We start from the raw sequence: 20,407 nt of genomic DNA, 5'->3' as shown, positions 1-20,407 counted from the left end.
AAAGTTTTTTTTTGTTTGCAGTTGCCAACTGACATTTTTTTTAGATTGGGTCGGTACGTAGGTGTGATTTTTTTATAAAAATAGATTTTAGTTATCAAGTTTTTGATGGATTACAAATCAAGGAGATTTTCTTAGTGTTACTTAATGCAAATAAAGTTCTCATTATTTTATGCCACTGATTGAAGGAAACAAAAATCAAAAAATGGAAAATCAAACAAGTTTCAATATCCTAAAAATTTGAAAGTTCCCAAAAAAATTTTTCAAAAAAAAGGCTGGAAAAAAGTTTCGAGTTAGGTGCATTCTTAGTGGGTCGATAGACAACTGCAAACAAACCTAAATCAATCCCCCCCAAAAAATTTGGGGTCTAGTTGGAAAAAAATTCCAGTTATTTAACAATACCATGTAGGAAGTAAAGTTTTATTAATTGAATTCTGGATCTTTGTTGATAAAAAAAAAAGTTTATAAATCCCAATAAATACTCATAGGCTACTCATACCTTACTGGTTCAGTGGGCAGTCACAGCTATAATATATTCAACAGTGTTCAACTTTTTAAAGTTTGAGTGAAACATTTTTTGCAGGGGAGGTTACAATTTCCGTTCAACCTTTTGTGGTTGAGTACTTATGCATATTTATAATGAACCTAAAATATGAAGAGATTCCTTGATATGACCATTGTGTAACAGACATACACATAGTAATGTTGATGTTATTCTCCTTAGAGATGTAGGCGAAAGCCTGTCCACTTCTCTAAAGAGAATAATGCTGATATAAACATACCATGTGGGGAGCAGTCACTGTCTCACTCATCTTTGGAATAGAACTCCACAGTTTCTTGATAAATCTTCTTATCATACCAGCCACTTCATGCTATTCAATGTGTAAAGCCGCTCAATAATAAAATAATAAATGAACATTGATTAAATTGCCTTTGAAATGAAAATTAGAGTCACCACCACAAATTTTCAAATTTTCACGCTGTATTAAAAATATAGGAAACAGTACTTACTCGCTAAAATTAAAACTTTCTTGATAAACCTTCAGAAATCCGGTAAGAAAGTCTCGCACCTTTTATTTTTAGTTGAAAGCATTGGAAGAATGTATTTTTGGGTATTATGTGTGTAAACTCATTAAAATTAGCACTTTTAAAAATTACATATAACATTCTTTTTCTATATGATTTTAGCCCTCTTCTTTTTGCATTTGTTACATGCATTCATGGTAAAATAAGTTATTTCACATTCATTTTCAGACAATTTCATTTTTTTTCCTGTTTTAAAATTGAAATTCGATAGAGTTTTTTCAAGATTGATAAAACAGTTGGTTTGATTTTTGTTTTATAACTTCTACACATTTTCTCTTTTTATCCAAGCATGTGACGGGTTTCATTTTCCCTACCATTTTCACTCGAAGTCAATTTGTCAGAACACTAAAGAAGTGTGAGAGAAAGCGATTCTTTATAAAATGTATTATTTCTACGTAGTTCAGAATCAAATTCGCTTTATAAAAATTTACACATGCTAAGAACGGGAAAGACCCCCCTCCCCCCGCGCCTAATGTTAGCAATAAAGGAAATATTTTGCTTTCCATCAAATTTTCAATCTTTCAATCCCTATTCTTCGATAAAACAAGATATTCCCAATTTGCATACTTTTTATGTAATTATTAATTAATATTAAAAAAAAATACAAGTACAGTTTGAATTCCACTCCAACAAAGTTTCATGCGCAATAAAGAGGCAGTATTTTTTCCCTCCAGATTTAAAGTTATTTGAAATTCATCTTTTAAATAAAGAAACATCTATTGAAAGAAAATGATGAATATTGCAAGGATAATATTTATAGCTATATTTCCAGAGTTACCGGTCATGGAGTGATTTAAAGATCTTTTAAAATTACATCCTTGTTTGAACATAGCGTTTTATCGCAGTCAAACTTCATCCCGCTTTTTGTAAATTCGTGACTTTTTAATTCTAAAAATAAAACAAACTCGAAATAGGAACATCCTAGCTATAAAGTGCCTATCCGATGATTGAACGATATAATAAATGAATAATACAAGTAGTATATATAAAAAAGAAGGCAGTTAAACTCAGCGCCATGTCGGGTAAGTTAAAATTTAATTTGCAAACATATATAGTTATATAAAACTTGCATATATTCTTTAATATCCTTGCAAAACGCCATAAGAGGATACAAGGTAATTCACACTGAGACTGACATTTATTTTGACTGTTTAGAGTAACCTGCTGAATTTATACAATGTCAAAAACAAGGATGAGAATATTCTAGGAAAAAAGTCAACTGTATTTAGCTAGCTATCCTATGCAATGCAGTTTGAAGAAGTACAAAGAATACAATATGTAAGGATATAAGAAAACATTACCTAGGTTACATAATTTATAATTACTTCAATCAGTACAAACAAATGACACCCTATCTCCCGCTTTTAATTATTTAAAGAACTCGCGCCAAGAAGCAGTACGTTTTTTTGGATTGCATGTGTGCACAGACAGACATATTGATCAGCAAGTACTATATAGAATGCCATCAACTGAATTATATTTCTAGTTAGAATTCTTTGTGGTCGTCTTTTGTAGCGTCCGTACAGATATCCCTGTAATTCTGTGATTTTTGGTAGAATTTAAGAAGGAATTAAAAAAGAAGTTCCAGATAATCGATAAGCTCCAAAAGAACTGAAGGGTTCATTGGGGGGTGGGTGTTAAAACAGGTTGGTAGGGTAGGGATGTCTAGTGTGTTGTTTTATCCGTTTGCCAAGGTTTGACGAGACTATATTTAGTATACATCTTAAATCACCTCTGTTACTCGGAGTTAGTTGTCAATAAATTTCCTGTTTTCTGCAACACAATGTCCAAATTACGCATTGCCCTTCCTATGAATTCTGCGTCATCTTTTGTGAGCTAAAAAAAAAATAAAATAAAACGCACCTTCATGATCGCTTTCAAAAAACGTCCTCATTTTTCTCTGTGGGATTGAACACTTTTCAGACGATGGTTCGAAAGTATAAAAATCGCATTGGGTTGTTCGATTTCCTGTATGGAAATGTTCGAAATATTACTTAGATTCAAAATTAATGTACAGGGGCGTAGCAACCGGGGGGAAGATTCCAAAAAAATTTTTCCCCCAACCTTACTTATACTATAGGAAATGTTAATTGAAAGCCTGGTTGGCCCCCGCACTTTTAGTGATGTACCGAAAATGTAGTATTAGAATTGGTAGTTGACACTGAGAAAAAGTCTCATTTTTCTCTGTGGGATTGAACAACTTTTCAGACGATGGTTCGAAAGTATAAAAATCGCATTGGGTTGTTCAATTTCCTGTATGGAAATGTTTGAAATATTACTAAAATTCAAAATTAATGTAGAAAAAGACCAATCCACATCGACTTCTAAATCGCAACACTTATAGCAATAATTAACATTCAATCACGTTTCATTTTTCAGACAAATTAAACAAACTTTTTTTTGCACACTTTGTTATAAACTATGTTAGCTTCATTTCAGAATTTTTCATCTTTATCTCATCTGTAATCAAACCACATAAGCATGAGGAGAGTAGCGTATCAGAAACCCTTGGCTAGCGAAGATGACCACAAATCCCTATTTAATTTTTAAAGTGCCCGCCTACTTCACTCCCCCCCCCCCCCCCCCGAGGAACACAGATTCTCTGTGTTAGCTTATTCATACTAATCATCATCCATTTTTTTTCACACCGAATTGTCAATTGTCTATGGATTTTTTTTGGCGTTTGGTCATGCATGACAAAGCGCACACGGGTCTGCAGGGTTGTTTTCTTCTCCATGGCAGTTGAACCTGTTCTGGTGTTTCAGAGGTAAATAATAAACATTTGCCTATTAAAGATAATTATGAAGTAAATTCTAACTCTAAAAAGGAGTTTAGGAAAAAAAATGCTTTTCCTGACGCAGAACATCTAGACACTATCTTAAGACAGTCGTAAACTCGCACAAAAAATACTCACACATTCATATTTAAATTGGGTAACAAGAAAAAGGACCACGATGATTGTATGATTTTCAAAACGGTCAGTTTTCAACCCTGAATCACCCAAAGAGTAAAAATCGAAATGTCGAACTCATATGCACATCTTTATGACACTCGAAGGGATCTTCCAAATTCTGACTGGGCCACTATGAAAAACTGTTAGATGAGTTCGGAAAAAGCAGTTTTATAATTAAATAAAATTATTTTAACCCCTATTTCGCCCCAAAATATAAAATTAAAATTTCTGGAACCTCATTGTACTTCTATACATGACAACAGCAATCGCCTTCTAAAAGAGGGAACCGTATTATTTGTAGAACAACGTCGTTATGACCCCTAATCATCCTATCAGTATTAAAAACTATATATAACCTTATTGCACATCTACAGGGACAATCCAAATCACACACTGAAAATGGATGAGAGTAAAAAATATACTTAGATATAAATGGATGAGAGTAATAAATATAAAGAAATTCAGGGAAGCAAGATTTTGTAGAAAAAATATGCTTTTATACGCCACCTCCCGGGGGGGGGGGGTCTAAATTCTTGCATCTACGGGGCACTCGTTTTAAAAATATATATATATATATATTCTAGAAGATAATTCTGGGAATTCATGAATAATTTGGATATTTTTAGAACAAATTATGAACTTTTTTTTACAAAAGCACTTTTTATGATATCGTCAGGAAATGAAAGTTTAAATAATACACACACAGAATGAATGACTTTGTGACCTTGACCTTTTGACCTCAAAATCAAAAGCGGCCATCGGGAGCTATGATAACGTACATTTCATTGAAAAGCTCAAAGGCTTCTCTAGATAGATAGCGTGGAAACGATAGTTTAAAACAGACTGAATTGATGACCTTCAACATTGACCTTTTGAGCTCAGAATCACTGGGATCTGCCATAAATGAAGGAGTTTTATGTAGCATCTTAAATTAGAAATTTCGTTGCAAAACCTTAATTGGTTTTCAAGATATAGCGTGAAAACGAGTGTGAAAGATGGAAAGCTAGACGGACGGACAGACCGAAATGATATCCCTTAATTGATAAATGAATTCTTTTTATACATTTATGAGTTGTCATTCTAGCATAGTGATTTTTAAAAGCATCCTGTTGTCATCAGCGCTCGTTGTACAAGCTTCCTGAACAAAATTTAAATTGTGAAAATTTGAAATAAAAATTATTATTAAATTTTACCTGTGTTTTAATTATTCATGAAGAAAATAATGCAACAAATTTATTTTAAATAAATTATCCTTTAAAACGGTTTATTTATATTTTTAATGTACTTTATGGGCAAGAGCCAATGTTCTAACCATACTATTACAAAGTCCGATGAAGCAGTCTTTCAGTTAAGTATCATTATTGGCCTTAGTGACTGTCTTAGGCGTGGCCTCTGCTTCTGAATCACTGCACAATGACTTCACCTCTCTGACATGTATGACCGCGTAGTTTGGGTCTAGAAGATGTGTCGTTGATCGGGCAAGAGGGAATGTTGGCAAGGGAAGTGAGTGGCGTCGTTTTCAAAACGAGCCGTTTCCAAGGACTCTTCTGACACATATAAAAAGAAAGTAAAAAAAAGTATGGTTTCCGAATTTATTATACATGCACATTTAAATGGCTAACACAACAATAAACAAGAACCTCGGATATGGCCGTAGCCTCCAAACTGTTAAAAGTATAAATAATTACAGCATGATAGAACGAGTTGTGGCCGGTGTAAAATTTTTAGTAAAATTTGACAATTGTTTTTATAAAATGACAATGAGTTAAAAATGACAGGTTTGACAATGAGTAAAAGTGATACAGTGAACAATTAATGAAATACTTTGATGGCATGGACATAAAGAACACCGATAATTAATTAATTACATGTTGTTTGTAAAAGTGATTAAAATGTCCTTGGGCATAAACACTCTGCCCCTTTGGTGTCCGACAAGTGTCACTCAGTAATTAAATGAACACTTAGTAATTTAACATGAAAAAATATAAAATGCAAATTTTAAGACACAATAATTTTAGAATACCAAATATCACATTAAAATAAAAATTAAATATACATTTAGAGTCCAAAATGAATTTGAAGTCAAACAGTCAATTTCACACGGTGATAGTTTCCCACCGCTCCGGGAAAAACACGTCCTTTTTAAAAAAACATATACTTCACATATGAACACACAGTAGTGGAATATTTTTGAAACAAGTTCTTGATAACCGTAGAAAATTATTGATGGTAAGAATTGGAAAAAGTCTTGGAATCTTGATATGGAAATGTAATCGGGTTTGTCTTCAGGAGTAAGGTCGGAAATTTTAGTATAACAAGTTGTCCATGGCTGTGGCAAAAGCTTTTTGCCATCGTTGACGGTTGTGAAAGTTTGTAAAACAAACACAGAATGAATGCTTTGTGACCTTGACCTTTTGACCTGCAAAATATATGCAGCAGCCCCGGGCGTTGATATTACATTTCATTTATGACCGCGTAGTTTCTCTAGAAAATGTGTCGTTGATCGGGCAAAGGGAATGTTGGCAAGGGAAGTTATGGCGTTCGTTGACCTTTTGACTTCAAAATCACAAGGACTCTTCCCGATGACACATATAAAAAGCCATAAATGAGGAAAAAGTATGGTTTCCGAATTTATGTAGTAAAGTCTTAACGATGGAAATTTTCATTGAACAACAATAAACAAGAACCAGTCGGATATGGCCGTAGCCTCCAAACTGTTAAAAGTATAAATAATTACAGCATGATGGGGGAACGAGTCGGACGTGTGGCCGGTATAATATCCGGCCTCCGAGTTTTATAAAATTTGACAATTGTTTTTATAAAATGTACAATGAGTTAAAAATGACAGGTGTTGACAATTAGTAAAAGTGATACAGTGTCAATTAATGAAATACTTTGATGGCATGGACATAAAGAACAAAATTAATTAATTATAAAAGTGAAAAATGTTTGGGCATAAAAATTGTTGTTAAATTTTATGTGTTTAAATGAATTAGTAATTTAACATGAAAAAAATAAAATGCAAATTTTAAAACACAATAATTTTAAATAAATTATCACTTAAAATAAAAATTAAATATACATTTAGAGTTTGAATTTATATTTTACACGGTGAAATTTTATTATGATTGAAGGCCGATTAAAGTTTTATTTTGATTGAAAAAAAACTCTGCAAAAGCATCTAAATGAATCGGGAGTTACATACCTTGGATGCAATATTTACAGGTGGCGCTTTCCTTATTGCGGAAGTAAAGTGCTACTTGCATTTTGCAAATGCTGAAATGTTATGATAATGAAATTACACATATTTTGCGACACAAAAATACTTCGCACAAAGCAGATTTGAATCATGTAATTTCATCTGCTTCACAAACAGACTTTGCATTATAAGTAAATGATGAAGAGATGAGAATTCAGCGACTTGTTTTTAGTGCAGTGTCATTTATGCAGTTTTCGAGAAAAGGAAGTAAATTTTACACCAGGGTCCGCGAAGAGCGGCGTCCATTACTGTCTGGCATTATGTAACCGGCGTGTGAGGTATTAGACCATAATCTGTTTCACGCTTTTTTTCTCTGTCTATACAATATAGCTGAAAAGATCATGGTGTACATAATTATAGCCATGATAGGAATTTGAAAAAAGTTAACAAGCCAGTTGTTATATATCTTGTAACTATTGGAAACAATTGGGTCTTAAATATTATATGAACATTATTTTATAGACTTGCATAACATGTATAACTGTAATACCCCAGTCAGTATTGTCTGCAACATGAGGGACCATTATACAATATAAGTGTTAAACAATGTATAGCTTCTGTTGTCATCATTATAAGCATGTAAGGGGACCTAGCAATGTCAAATATTTGGGCAAATGTATTAGTTTTCATAATCATAGAAATTTAACTTTATTTGCCATTATTTATTTATTCGTTAATCACTTAATTTTTCTTTGTGTTAAAAAGGCAAAAACATTGTATTAATGGTTTACATGTACATAATTGTTAAATTACTTAACCATTGACTGTGACACATGTGGGCCATGAGGCCCGCATCTGCTGACTAATAATTTTTTTTTGTGTGTCTATGAACAGTGAAATGATCGCAATGGTGGTCTTGCAAGTTCCTTTGCTTGATCAGGAGGCTGTATTGCTAGAGTGTTTACGTATATCTGTAGTCTTCTGGTGTCCCACCTTTAATTCTGGTCTGAAATGTGGCATTTTCATCCTTTCTGTTACAAACAATGCCTTGATATGGCCGGGTAGTCATGGATGGAAGTTTCCCAGGGTTAATTTTATCCTTAGCATGATCAATCATCAGTAGTGTAATCAAGTCATGTAATCATGATAACCGTGGTGAATATAAAAATTGGGTAGGTTTGCTGGTAGTCAAATAGCTGAGATACCATATATCTAATGTTCCAAGAACTGGGGGTTTTATATCAATTTTTATGCCTGCATTTTTTCATTAAAAAATGCTTTACAGCAATATGCCTTATATCGCACATCTCTCAAAAAAGTTATGATAAATAATGCTTGAATAAAGTTATTTTATTAAAATAACTTTACTAATTTTTTGGTGCTAGATCCATTATGACGTCATAATCAATTTCAATTTTTATTTACGGCTTTAGCAGAATTATGTAGAAAATAAGCTATTTTCATGACATTCAATTTGAAATCATATGAAAAGTAAACCGGATACCTATATTGAATTTGATATTGATTGAAAGAAGAGGGCATGAACATACTAATTATCGTTTTCAGAGACGTATCTATATATTCCATTTGAGTAAAAAACGCCCATATTCATTACCGGTAAATTTTTCATTGAAAATGACAGTTTGTACAGTTTTTCATCTTGTTTATCTCAACATTACCTTATTTGGCCAAGCTAAAGTTGTAAAGCATCAATAAGAGAATTTATTTCAAATTTGATAATTCACCTTTCATTTACTAGATCTTGACCTTAAATAATAAATGATGTACTTTAGCTATAAACCAATTTTTATTTTTGTGCAAAAATAGCCCTTTAGTATGAATTAGAGCTAATTTGAAGGTTGCAAACCAAGTTTTACAGACAACTTATGTAAGCAGAGTATGTTTGTGAAGTAACTGTAGCACATAACAGTATGTTTTTCTTGTTTGATGTTTACGTTTTATTTTGTTGAGTTTTTCGATATGAAATATGTCATATAACAGTATGTTTTTTTTATCTTTATGATAATTTTACAAAAGCTTTGTTTTACTGCCTCAGGCATCAGAGCAATAGCCAATCAAACGGTATTTTAAATACAAAGCAGTTGCTAAATATTAATTTTGATTTGTATATAGTTCTTTTGTGAAATGAAGTTCTAGGCTGCGCTCCATTACAGAATAGTTGTATTATAAAAGGTAGTGAACAAAACAAGATCTAAATACATGTACATGATGTAAAAGAAAGTCTGTTTTTTTTTTTAAATAAGATGGCATATTTGTTGAGTTTTATGATGATAAAAAAAGTTAAATCAAGTAGATATTTCATAAACCAGTACCAGGTAGATAGAGTTTCTTTGTACTTTATATGTATATCACATAATCATGATTATACATCTCTCTCTCTGTCTCTCTTATAAGAAAGTATTGAACAGAGAGTGTCCCTGTATTTATACTAGCTCTCATGTTTTCTAGGGTTGTTTTTAATGCATGTACTTCCAGGTAAACATGACTTAATGGTCAAGATCATGCAGATTTGAATGACTTTTGTAATGTTTGAATGATATGTAATTTTGTCAAATATGTACATATTTTAAGTACACTTATGCTCAGAACCTATTTAACATGCTAAAAAACTTGACCTTTGAAATTTAAATGTGGTGTGGTGAAATAAGTTTCAGAAAATTCATCTTAAACAACAGGTGTTGTTTTCTATCAACATGATCAACTCCAGTTGCTCATTGGTCATAAATGATTAACTGACAATTACTATAGTCATTATTTTAAACATACATTATCATGTTTATATAGTTAAATAATTAACCGGATGAAAATGAGCATATATTCTTGAACTGCTAAAAAGTCTGTAAACTGCGTATAGAAACAAAAAAGCCCAATTGCAGTTCAATAGATTTTTTGTCATATACATCTAAAATATGAATTGTCATTATCAATTTTTTTTCCTTCAGATCCATCTCTAATTCATCATGAGTATGAATAACATCATAAAGCAGGGGTACCTAAAGAAAGCTCACCCCACATCACCATCTTCCACAGGGGCTAGTTTTGCCACCAGCATAAAACAGGTACAGTAACTCTGACATTCTCTAAAGCATGCCCATTTGTTTGAGCTAACTCTTTTACCAGCATAAAGCAGGTATATTGCACAGTTTAGTAACTACAATGTTATCACATGCATGTCCTGCAAAACTGTCTTCAACATTGGCTAGTTTTGTCACCAGCATAAAACAAATAACTCAAACAAAAACCTCTGAAACTCTTGACATGTAGTACAGAGACCCCAGACACTCATCAAATTGTACTGTTTTCATGAATTTTAGAAATACATCTATTTGAAAAGCTCTGTAGTGAGGAACCATATACACACTGACATTATTTTTCCTGAGTATAATAGACGACATGAACTGAGATGCATGTGATATATAGGGGACAAGGCAGGTGCAACAAGTCCACAGGGGGCACTTTCACCTCCAAGTCACTCAATTCTTTCTCTGGTGTTTTTAGGTGTTTTGTCATGTTCATGATTCATTTTGTCTAATGTTTTTATGATATTGGTCACTGTTCATTATCTTCTAAATTTATTGAATCTATGAGGGAGGTCAGTTGACTTCTCTAGCCAAATCATCCAGAAAATGTTACATAATTCAGATTTCAAGCATTATACAGAAATTATTTTTTAAAAATTTCTATAAAATAAACATTGATTTAAAAATTTGATAAGATCAGGAAATACAAAAATTTGATCATCTTAAAATTTTTGAGAGAGCAAAAGAGAGAGAGAGAAAAAAATCAATATTATATTAAAATTTCATGTCCTTAAGTGTAATGGTATCTCCTGCACATGGATGCATATGACAATTAAATTAGTAGACAATGTCACCTTAACTTCTTAGACAGAGTTAGACATGGCAGTTTGTACATTTTGTATCCATGCCTCAACAGGATAACATCAGGAAATATTTCATTTGAGGTTTTCAGAAGACAATGAATCTCTTGTCTGAGAAACAGGAAGGATACACAGCCATTGCTTTCGTCCCTGATTTGAGTGTTGCTGACTCATTTTAATGCATTAACTTGCAGATGCACACATTTCACTCCCACTGTAAACAAATCTGGTGAAACTTGAGCTTGCTTCATCTCAAATAAAAAATGACAAGACACATTTAGACTTCCTTTTTTCATCGTCACAAAATCAGGGGTCCAGGGTCCATTCATGGTAGTGGGGTGTGAAAAAGTGGACTCAGTTCTGTTCTATACTGGGCTATTTTGAAGATAAATTTAGATTTGTATGCTATATATAGTTCTATACTATATTTATTAACCAGTAACATTTTGTTCAATGTTTGATATGTACCAGTTTTCCTGAAGATGTTTATAAATATATACTTTGTAAATCACTTCCTCCTACAATACTTTATTATGATAACATGAACTGTTTCACACCACGTAATGAGGTCTGGATTTTCATACTGATGGAGCAGTTTGAGCAAACATTTAAAAACACTTTTCACAAGAGTTGTACTTGATGAAATCTTGACTTGAAGCAAGGTTATGCTTTCACTTTTAATAAAATTGTTAAGTATAAGTTAATTACGTTAATGAGGCTGGAATGGAGCCAAAATACTTGATATCACGATTACTTAAATTATTCTTTCGCGATAAAAACACTTTTGGGGGCAAATGTGCAAATATAATGCAAGATCGATGTAGCATTTACAGGACAGGAAAAAATCTTGACTTGAAGAACCAGCCTAATAAATTTTTGGTTATTGTTACATTTTTAACACTTTTAATTTTCAAAAATCTCACATTTTAAGCAGATAAAATATTCTAGCTTATATGACAATGTACTATTTGGAGTTCAATATCCGGCATTGTGATTTCGGCATTAAATTGTTGAATCAGTTGATTGTCACTACTGTAAACAATGTCATGTGCCCCATTAACCTTTCTCGACTCCCCCGCAAAAGAGCGGTAGTAAGTTTTGTACTTATTGCTTTTATAAATGTTTTGTCTTGCCTTTTTAAACATTTACACAAGATAAACACAAAAAATACTGTGCTTTCATCAATATTCGTTGAGCACCAATTTTTGAGGATTTTGTTGTTGAGCAGATCCTAAAAATTAAATGTTCATCATGTTCATTGAATTAATATGTTAGTCATTTGAATAGGCAATGCTTATGTCAACGAAATTACGTATCCTTGGAAACATCTTTTGATATGATCTATGATATTGATGCCATTGAAATTGATGAAACCACAGTAACTTTTTTAAAATTCACTTTTGTAAAATATACATCTTTGGTTATTGTAAGTCATTGTAAAGAGAATGGGTAAAAATTTCAATCCTATATTCTTGAATGTTTTTCCAATTGTTAAAAAATTAAAATTGGATGAATAATTTTGACTTTTCAAAAGTTATCAAATTGTTATTTGCAGTTGTTTGAGCCCCAGAGGTGGTATGTTTTTGGAATGAAGAATGGAATCCCACACCTGGAATATTATGATAAAGAGGAGAGCGCCTTCTCAGGGGAGCCTATCCACTCCTACTGCATGGCTAACTGTAAACGGATCACATACACCATGGGACGCCTCAACAAGGTCTGGACGTTCTGTATCTTCTTAGAGGACCGAATCCTGGAACTCACAGCAGAATCCAGGTATACAGTGTGGCTCTTTGTATTGACTTATTTTTCAATTATTTTCTCTGAAATTCAATAAATCCACTCAGAGATACATGTACCTGGACTACTAGTACATTGAGGTATACTTTCTTTTTAGGGATAGTATGCTGGCATGGTGCAGGATTTTAGAAAGAACACTTCATGCCTTTGGAAACTTAGTGAGCTTTATATTTACAATATTGAATTAAAAAATTTAATTACTACAGCAGTACAGATTTCTTTATTGGTGTTTGTACACAAAGTAGTTCAGCAATCATTTCATCTTTGATCTCTTTTTTATTTTCAGAGGAAAACTAGTAGTGAACATGTATACAGTGCCTACCCAATCAAAAGACCCCCCAAAAAGAGCCTTCCTGTAACACCCCCAGGGTCTCCCCCACCCCCGGGGGCTGAGGCTCCCCCTCTCCCCACAAGTAACCATGGCACTAGGGTAGAGAGTGAGAAGGAGGAGATATTCGAGAGTCAGACGAGTTTGATGAATTCGTTACGTAACTCAGGTAATTTACAGAACGCCTCAGCGGGTCTGAGAGAATCTATTATCCTGGCTATGCGTAACTCGTCCAATTCTGACGACGGGGTCTGTCGGTCCCTCCCCGAGGACGATTCCAGTCCGTCCTTGGGGGAGGATAAGGGGGCGGATGGAGATATAGACAGCGATCCTGAGTATAGCGATGCAGCATGGACTAAGGGAACCATTGAGTTTGACACGGAAGATGCCAGCCAAGGTTTATCTTACACTAAATTCAGAGCTCCTCTTCTAGAGATTGGCTAACATTATAATCACTTTCTTCAAACATCACAATCTTACTGTTTTCTTCATAATATATCACTGGTAATCTCATCTTGTCTTTTTAAGCAGTGCTATGCTGATGCCAGCAGTATTTAGGATTTTTTTGGAGGTCTTGTTGCTATTAGTATAGTCACATTTCATGCTAGCCACAAATAGGCTGTAAAAAGATCATATTAAGATAACAAGCTTCTATCACCTCTACATGATTGTAGAGTTGTATTGCTAGTGATCTGAGTGATATTAATGAAATGAATCAATGTAGACTGCTACTTAATGTCACATACTCTGTGTTAAATTAGGTCACTGGGTCACATCTATGTTAAGTTTTAATTGGAGTCTAAACATTAGATGTGTAATAAAGTTTGGATGATATTTCAGCAAATGACCCATGAAATACTTCTTTATAAAAGAAGACAATGAAATATTGACACATAACTTACAAAATGGTTGTTACCTGTGAAAAAAAATAATAAATGTACTAATGTTTCTGTATTTGTTAACAAATGGTTGATTTGAATTTTGATGCTAACATTTTAAAAAGAAATAATACACTGAATATTAATTATGCAAGCAAATATACTTCTAAAAAATTTTGATTTAAAAAATACTTACAGTAATTTCTTTTCGCATGTACCCAGTAAACATTGAAATTTGCAAATATCAATATTCTAATTGTTTACTTGTATATGACACGAAGTGAATTTTTTATGCATCAGAAACCTTTTAAAATTACCATTTTCACCAAAATATTTGCCTCTCTGCTGTAGTGATATTTAAGCTTTGAAGAGACTATAATAACCCTGGCCTTCTTTCAGCAAACTTAATATTGTATTTGTTATTAAAATATGCCCAATTTACACTGTATATTTTCTATCCAAAATTCCAGAAGTACTGTCTCTCTCTCTCTCTCTCTCTCAACACTTGCACCATCTTAAATTTTTTCACATTTCTGTGTAAGAAATTGTTTTTGAAAATGCAATAAATTATAAAAAAAAATATTAAGTTTAAGAACTTGATTAAATATATTTCCATCAAAGTTTGATTTGGGGGGGGGGGGCTATTGGTTATTACCGACAAAGTTCTTTCTGTTTAAGAAATTTTATTCCTTGCGAGAAATTTTCGCAAATTGCATGAGAGCATCGTCATCATATTTAAATTCACCCAAGTGTATGTGTCTATTAACAACAGGTGGAAGGCTTGGGAAAATAAAATGCGAACCAGGGTAAATCGCGAAATTTCGTCGCTAAAAGTTGGTTTACAGTATTCTACGCATAAATGAATTGAATTATTGAATCGAAGCTTCTTATGAATACCTGTCTTTGTTTTAAAAAGCATACAAAAACAGTCCTGTGCTATAAAAACATTTTCTTCATGTATGGAATGCACAATGGGCAATTATTTTGGTGAGAATGGTTCTTCAGATCATATTACATTGAAATCGTCAGTGGAATGATATTGAGAAGCTGTTGTGTTATGATTTACAGAGAATGTTGGTTTGGAAATTCGTAGAGGAAGACATCGCACTGATTCGGATTCCAGTGGTAGTGAGCCGGACACGACTGGAGACGAAGACTTTGTGGCAGAAGATTTCTTTGTTAACAATAAAAAACTACAGAAATCTCCAGCCATGCATAGACGATTTAGAGATGAAATGGGTATAAAGAGAAGGCCCACACCATTACCCGTGCGCCCTGTGTCTATGATTAACTATCCACCATCACAAAATATTTATGAAAACGAAAATCTGGATTTCGTGCTGGATCCTGGTCTACAGGATCAGTTTCACGGAGGTGCCAGAAATAAAGAAATCCCCCCAACTCAACAGGAAATCCCCCCAACTCAACAACTTATTAGAAATACTAACAACTACAGCTTTGTCCGGCGACCAAGGCTCTGTAGTGGTGATACTTCATCCAAACCAGACACTGATGGAGATAACTATGAACTAGCAAGAAATCCATTTTCTGAGGAATTTAAACCTCCCGAGAGACCCCCTAGTGATCCATATTTAGACATGTGTGATGCAGATAGAAGCAGGACTCTTACCAAACCTTCATCTGGTGTGCATCAGCTAGACGATGGTTACCAAGTGATACGAACTGAAGATGGTGAATCTAAGTTAGTTGATTATGAAGATATGTCTGCTGATATGAAGGATTTAAGAGTGTTCCTTCCCCCTTGTGATGAAAAGAAACGCCATAGTGGTCTTAGTGACGCAAGCACACCTACAAGTAAAGAGAGTGGAAGTGTGTTCTTAGGATCAAGAGATTCCTCTTCCAAAGAGGACAATTTGTATGCTCCATTCCCTGTGTCAGTTGATTCCCAGAGTTCCACAGTCAATATGGAAGACATTCCAGCTGTGCCCCCTCCACGGACTAGTGGCACTGAATCACCTAAATGTTCTAGTCCAGACAAACCGCCACGCCACAAAAAAGGTTCTAGTGTCGTGTCTCCCCCCCACTCCAACAGAAACTCACGGGAATCTGACCCTGCACGTGTGGCCAGTCCTGTTCCTCCTCCACTGGAGTCTATACCAAGCAGAAAACCTCCACAAGAAATACCAGTGCCAGATAAAACTCCTAGCAGTGTCCCCCCGCCCAGATCTGGAGAACCTGCGCATGGTCTGTTAGATTTCTCTCGCCCAGATGATCCAGATAAAGGAAATTTTTACTCTGTACAACCTGTTCCACCGAAACGGAGAAATGTTCCTCCTCCAACAGATTATGCATACGTGACCCCAAAACCTGAGGACAGGGGCTCAATCCCCGAGCTGCCCCCTCCCCGCAGACAAGCTTCCATCAGTCCAGTGGTTAAAGGACTAAATTCCCCACCACAACAAGCATTTAAATTCAAACCAGGCCTCTCAGAGCCGGCTTCAGAGAGCCACAGCGACAGCAATGAGGAGTATGAGGATGCCACCATGATGAATGGTCAGCCCCCAAGACCCCCACCCCGGAGGTCCAACCTAAAGAATTCTAGGAGTTACACGTCAGAGGAGAGGTCAAATGTCGTACGAGATGACATGCCAGTAAGGCCAAAGAGTACGTATTTGCTCTATTATACTCACATTAAAAAGTGTAGGGAGGAGTATCCATGTCTGTCTGTCTGTTTGTCAAACTGCTGACATTTTTTGACCAGTAGATTAATCTCTGAAAGTCTTCAATATTTTAAATGACAGACTTTATAGAAGGAATGCATACCAATTGAACTTGTGAATCTGGCATTTTAAAATTGAATTGTCAAAATTTATACAGACTTTAAGGATAAAAATGTACATTGACAAAATATGACTAAGAAATTAATCATATATCATGTACATAAATCAAAAAATCCCATAAACTTTAAAGACTTAAGAATGCACAAGGCTTAATATTTTAGGGCATTGATTTTGGTTTTGGTTTTATTTGGTTACCTTCAGTCAATGCAAAAGGGGGTTTAAGGATAAATATTAAGCAATATATATTCACAGTTTATTCATGGAAATTAATCAGTATTTAATGAGTGTCATTTAGGTATTTTATGAGTGTCGTTTAAGAATTTTATTTGTGTCGTTTATTCTAAGTAATATACCAGTGTCCTCCTCCCTAGGTTCGGTGGTCAGACAGCAGTCCCTCCAGGAGAGACAGAGGATCAGTCAGACAGTGGGGGTCATTAACGTGGTCCCCCTCAAACAGAGTCAGGTGGAGCTCCTACAGCAGGAACAGAGGCACCCCTTCATCAACATCACCATCAACCGGGCCTGGGGCACCAAGATCGGGCTCGTCGACTGCTTCGACAAAGTGTGGTTGGTACTAGGAAAAAATTTTTTCATGAAACTTTTTGGAAATTACAATTTTTCATAGAATCATATGAAATTTCAAAAATATCATTCCAAAAACTAACAGCCTGATAATGTCAAAGTTTCTGAAATTAAAATGATATTTTTGTTCTCTTTCTATATTTTTTTTCCGATTAATTTACGCTATATACGCGGTCAAAAAAATTTGATAAAATGCTTTTCTATTTTCTACCCATGGATTAAACAGAAATTGAGTTAATTTAAGATTTAACATTTAACAACGAGTCAGAATTCATTATGTTGCTTTCTTATGAGGGAGATACCGATTTATAATTTTTTCTAATTTTCATTAATAGGGTGGCAGGATGGGATATGAAGACTTGTCCTCGACTGAATGACAAATTACACATCGGAGATCAATTACTGAAAATTAACGACAAAAAAGTCAAAAACAGCGCGGACGCTCAGAGAATGTACAAAAGTGGTGAGGAGACTGTCACCATGACGGTACACAGACTGCCGTACGCTCAGGTTATAGCCATTCACCGACAGGAAAACAAACAACCAATAGGAATCCAGAGGGAGGGCGGAACATCAAAGGTAACCAATAGGATTGTTCAAACTATCTAGGCATCAATTAAAGCTTTACATACAAAACACATCAGAAGCAGTTTTCTGAAATCATTTACTCAAATAACCTTTAATAAATGTTTTGATTTTGTTACTTCTTGTTTTGAACTGTGTAAATAGCTAATCATAGTAGAATCTTTTGAGACTCACTGCGAGATTGACTTTATCAGATCGTGTACGTGGATCCTAATGGTCTGGCAGCTCACCATGGACTCCAGCAGCGGGCACGCTCGGTGCTCGTGGGCAGTGATTTCTGCTACTGGTGTCTGACTGAGATCAACAGCCGCCCCCTCGACCTGTCTTTTAAGGGGAATGAGGTCTGTCAATCGGGAGAGGGCATGGTGAATTGATTTTGATTTTTAGAGTGCATGAAATCAGAAGCAAGGAATGCACGCATGCACTTTAAAACAATTCTGTTATTTTTAAAATGTTGTGAATCAGACTAAATTCAATAAATTAATGCATAAAGATAGATAATAGTTAATATAGATGAAACTAAGAGAATATCCTAGTACATGTTTGGCTTTGTATTACAAATTGCAGTTCAGGATATATTTCATTATAAGCATGATTGTTTGAATTTGCATCAGACAAACTTCACAAATGAAAAAATAAATATTTAAATTATCCTAACATTACATGACAATCCTTTCTGTTACTTGTAGATTGATCATCTGTTGAATCCTTTCTATTAATTGTAGATTGATCATCTGTTGAATGCTGTTGGAAGGGATATCTCCATCGTTGTCCAGCCGGAAGATTTTGTCAAAGAATTAAAGAAGCAGTTAAAGAAGCTTAAAAATTACAAAGATCTATTAATGAAGTATTAGGTCTTCTGAACATTTGAATTACAAAGACAATACTTGTCTGTTAATTGCTATTGCTCTCCATAGTAATATATGGCTGTTTGTATTAATTAAGAATATTAGTGCTACTGAATTGGAATTTTTATGAAATGTTTTGTGCTTTCTCATTCTATACTGTGCTGGAAAACATGTGATGTAGATTTTTTTATTGTACTATTTGCATGTATCATGGCTTTTAAATGGCTTGGACTTTTGTTATTAGATTAGAAAAACTTACTGGTAATAGAGTAGATGAATTGGCCATAGAGATTTAGATGGCTTGTGCACATTTATTCTTATTTATAGCATAAGTAAGTAGTATATATCTTTTAAATTGATTGTTAAGGAAGATAATACTATAAGTAGCAAATAAAGTACATTTGCTTACGTTTATGTCTTTTAAAAAGGATTCAAGATTTACCATAAGAATGCTATAGAGACACCTCTGTGTGAGTTTATATTATAAATTTATATAATACTGTGTACAATAAAATCCAGTTACTGGTAGACAACGTGATTCAAGACAAGGTGAACTACAATGTTGAATTTAAGCCATAATTTTGCAGCTCTACAAATTTACCATTGAGTCTCTATTGAAGTTAACCATTGGTGCTATACATGTGTCTTTTGTCTAACAAAATTAATATTGATTTATATTGTAATGCAGCCATAATATTTCTTAGCTACATTTTTTTCATTTTTTGTTTGTGATCAATCATGACATTTCTTGTAATCAAGTGCTCCATAATACACAGCTTAGATATGTTGAAAATCAGTATTTTATGTGTTGTTGAATATGACCAAGAAGGAGATCTGATCTGCGCTTTTTTTGTCTCAGTTGTTTTTATTTATTTGTTTTTAAGTTTTTTTTTTCTTCTGAATAAGAGTTGTTAACAATCAATGTAGAAACACTATTACACAGTTATCCTGTGTTTTAATAAATGCTATCAACTGCTGATTTTTTATGTGTATCTATACTTGTTTCCTATCAGGTTTCTCTTTTTTACTGCTGAAAGTTTATAACCTGAATGCAGATGTCTGTATCCTAAAGGAGTATGTCCCTAAAGATTTCATATGTCTGTTGTTTGGGTGTACATTATTTTACTTGTTCCTTTATAAATACCAGCATGCTTCACACTGTCATTTTTACATGCATGGATTGAGGTCTCGTGCCCCTTATGTGTATGGAATGCATTGCCTTGAGACAATTATAATGAATGGAAACAATAATCTACATTTATCTGTTGATAATTTTTCTTCACGAACAAATTTAAGTCTACATCTTGTTTATAGTTGCAACTCAGATCTTCTTAAAAGGGTTTAAACTATTGGGGCTTTGATGAAATAAATTTAAGGAACATGTATCAAGATAATTTGATCCTAAGCTAGGAATGGTATCTATCTAATTTATTAATATTCATTCAAAAA

General features: G+C 33.9%; 2 protein-coding genes across 5 annotated transcripts in view; one reads left to right on the top strand and one right to left on the bottom strand.

Annotated features, from left to right (window-relative positions):
* LOC134234536 (pseudouridylate synthase 1 homolog) overlaps positions 1 to 961 on the bottom strand; it is a 37,971-nt gene extending 37,010 nt beyond the window's left edge. Inside the window, exon 1 of the mRNA XM_062716625.1 lies at positions 780 to 961. Within this exon, the coding sequence (XP_062572609.1) occupies positions 780 to 854 (75 nt within the window). The 5' untranslated portion in view covers positions 855 to 961. The remainder of the gene's footprint in view (positions 1 to 779) is intronic.
* Positions 962 to 1,967: 1,006 nt separating this feature from the next.
* LOC134234535 (uncharacterized) lies at positions 1,968 to 19,024 on the top strand. 4 transcript variants are annotated; one of them, XM_062716622.1, is made up of 10 exons: positions 1,968 to 2,105; positions 10,199 to 10,315; positions 12,692 to 12,912; positions 13,034 to 13,094; positions 13,223 to 13,661; positions 15,211 to 16,767; positions 17,315 to 17,510; positions 17,861 to 18,104; positions 18,305 to 18,475; positions 18,836 to 19,024. In XM_062716622.1, the coding sequence occupies exons 2-10, from the start codon at positions 10,217 to 10,219 to the stop codon at positions 18,962 to 18,964; spliced, it is 3,117 nt and encodes a 1,038-aa protein (XP_062572606.1). In that variant the 5' UTR covers positions 1,968 to 2,105; positions 10,199 to 10,216; the 3' UTR covers positions 18,965 to 19,024. The 4 variants fall into 4 exon arrangements, with proteins under 4 accessions (XP_062572606.1, XP_062572608.1, XP_062572607.1 ...); XM_062716624.1 differs by lacking the exon at positions 1,968 to 2,105 and adding an exon at positions 7,271 to 7,573 and having other exon boundaries at positions 13,223 to 13,433; XM_062716623.1 differs by lacking the exon at positions 1,968 to 2,105 and adding an exon at positions 7,271 to 7,573 and having other exon boundaries at positions 18,305 to 18,451.
* Positions 19,025 to 20,407: the final 1,383 nt, after the last annotated feature.

This window comes from Saccostrea cucullata, unplaced genomic scaffold (genome assembly GCF_032062105.1).
Source record: "Saccostrea cucullata isolate Sc308-1 unplaced genomic scaffold, CSIRO_AGI_Scuc_v1 ctg173, whole genome shotgun sequence".
Taxonomy (NCBI): domain Eukaryota; kingdom Metazoa; phylum Mollusca; class Bivalvia; order Ostreida; family Ostreidae; genus Saccostrea; species Saccostrea cuccullata.
The sequence above is the reverse complement of the archived record's forward strand: the minus strand, read 5'-3'. Positions and strand labels throughout refer to the sequence as shown.

Coding starts and splice junctions, on each gene's coding strand:
- LOC134234535 (XM_062716622.1), top strand. CDS start 10,217: ATGAGTATGAATAACATCATAAAGCAGGGGTACCTAAAGAAAGCTCAC. Junction 10,316..12,691: donor TTGCCACCAGCATAAAACAG/GTACAGTAACTC, acceptor TGTTATTTGCAG/TTGTTTGAGCCCCAGAGGTG. Junction 18,476..18,835: donor GTCAATCGGGAGAGGGCATG/GTGAATTGATTT, acceptor TATTAATTGTAG/ATTGATCATCTGTTGAATGC.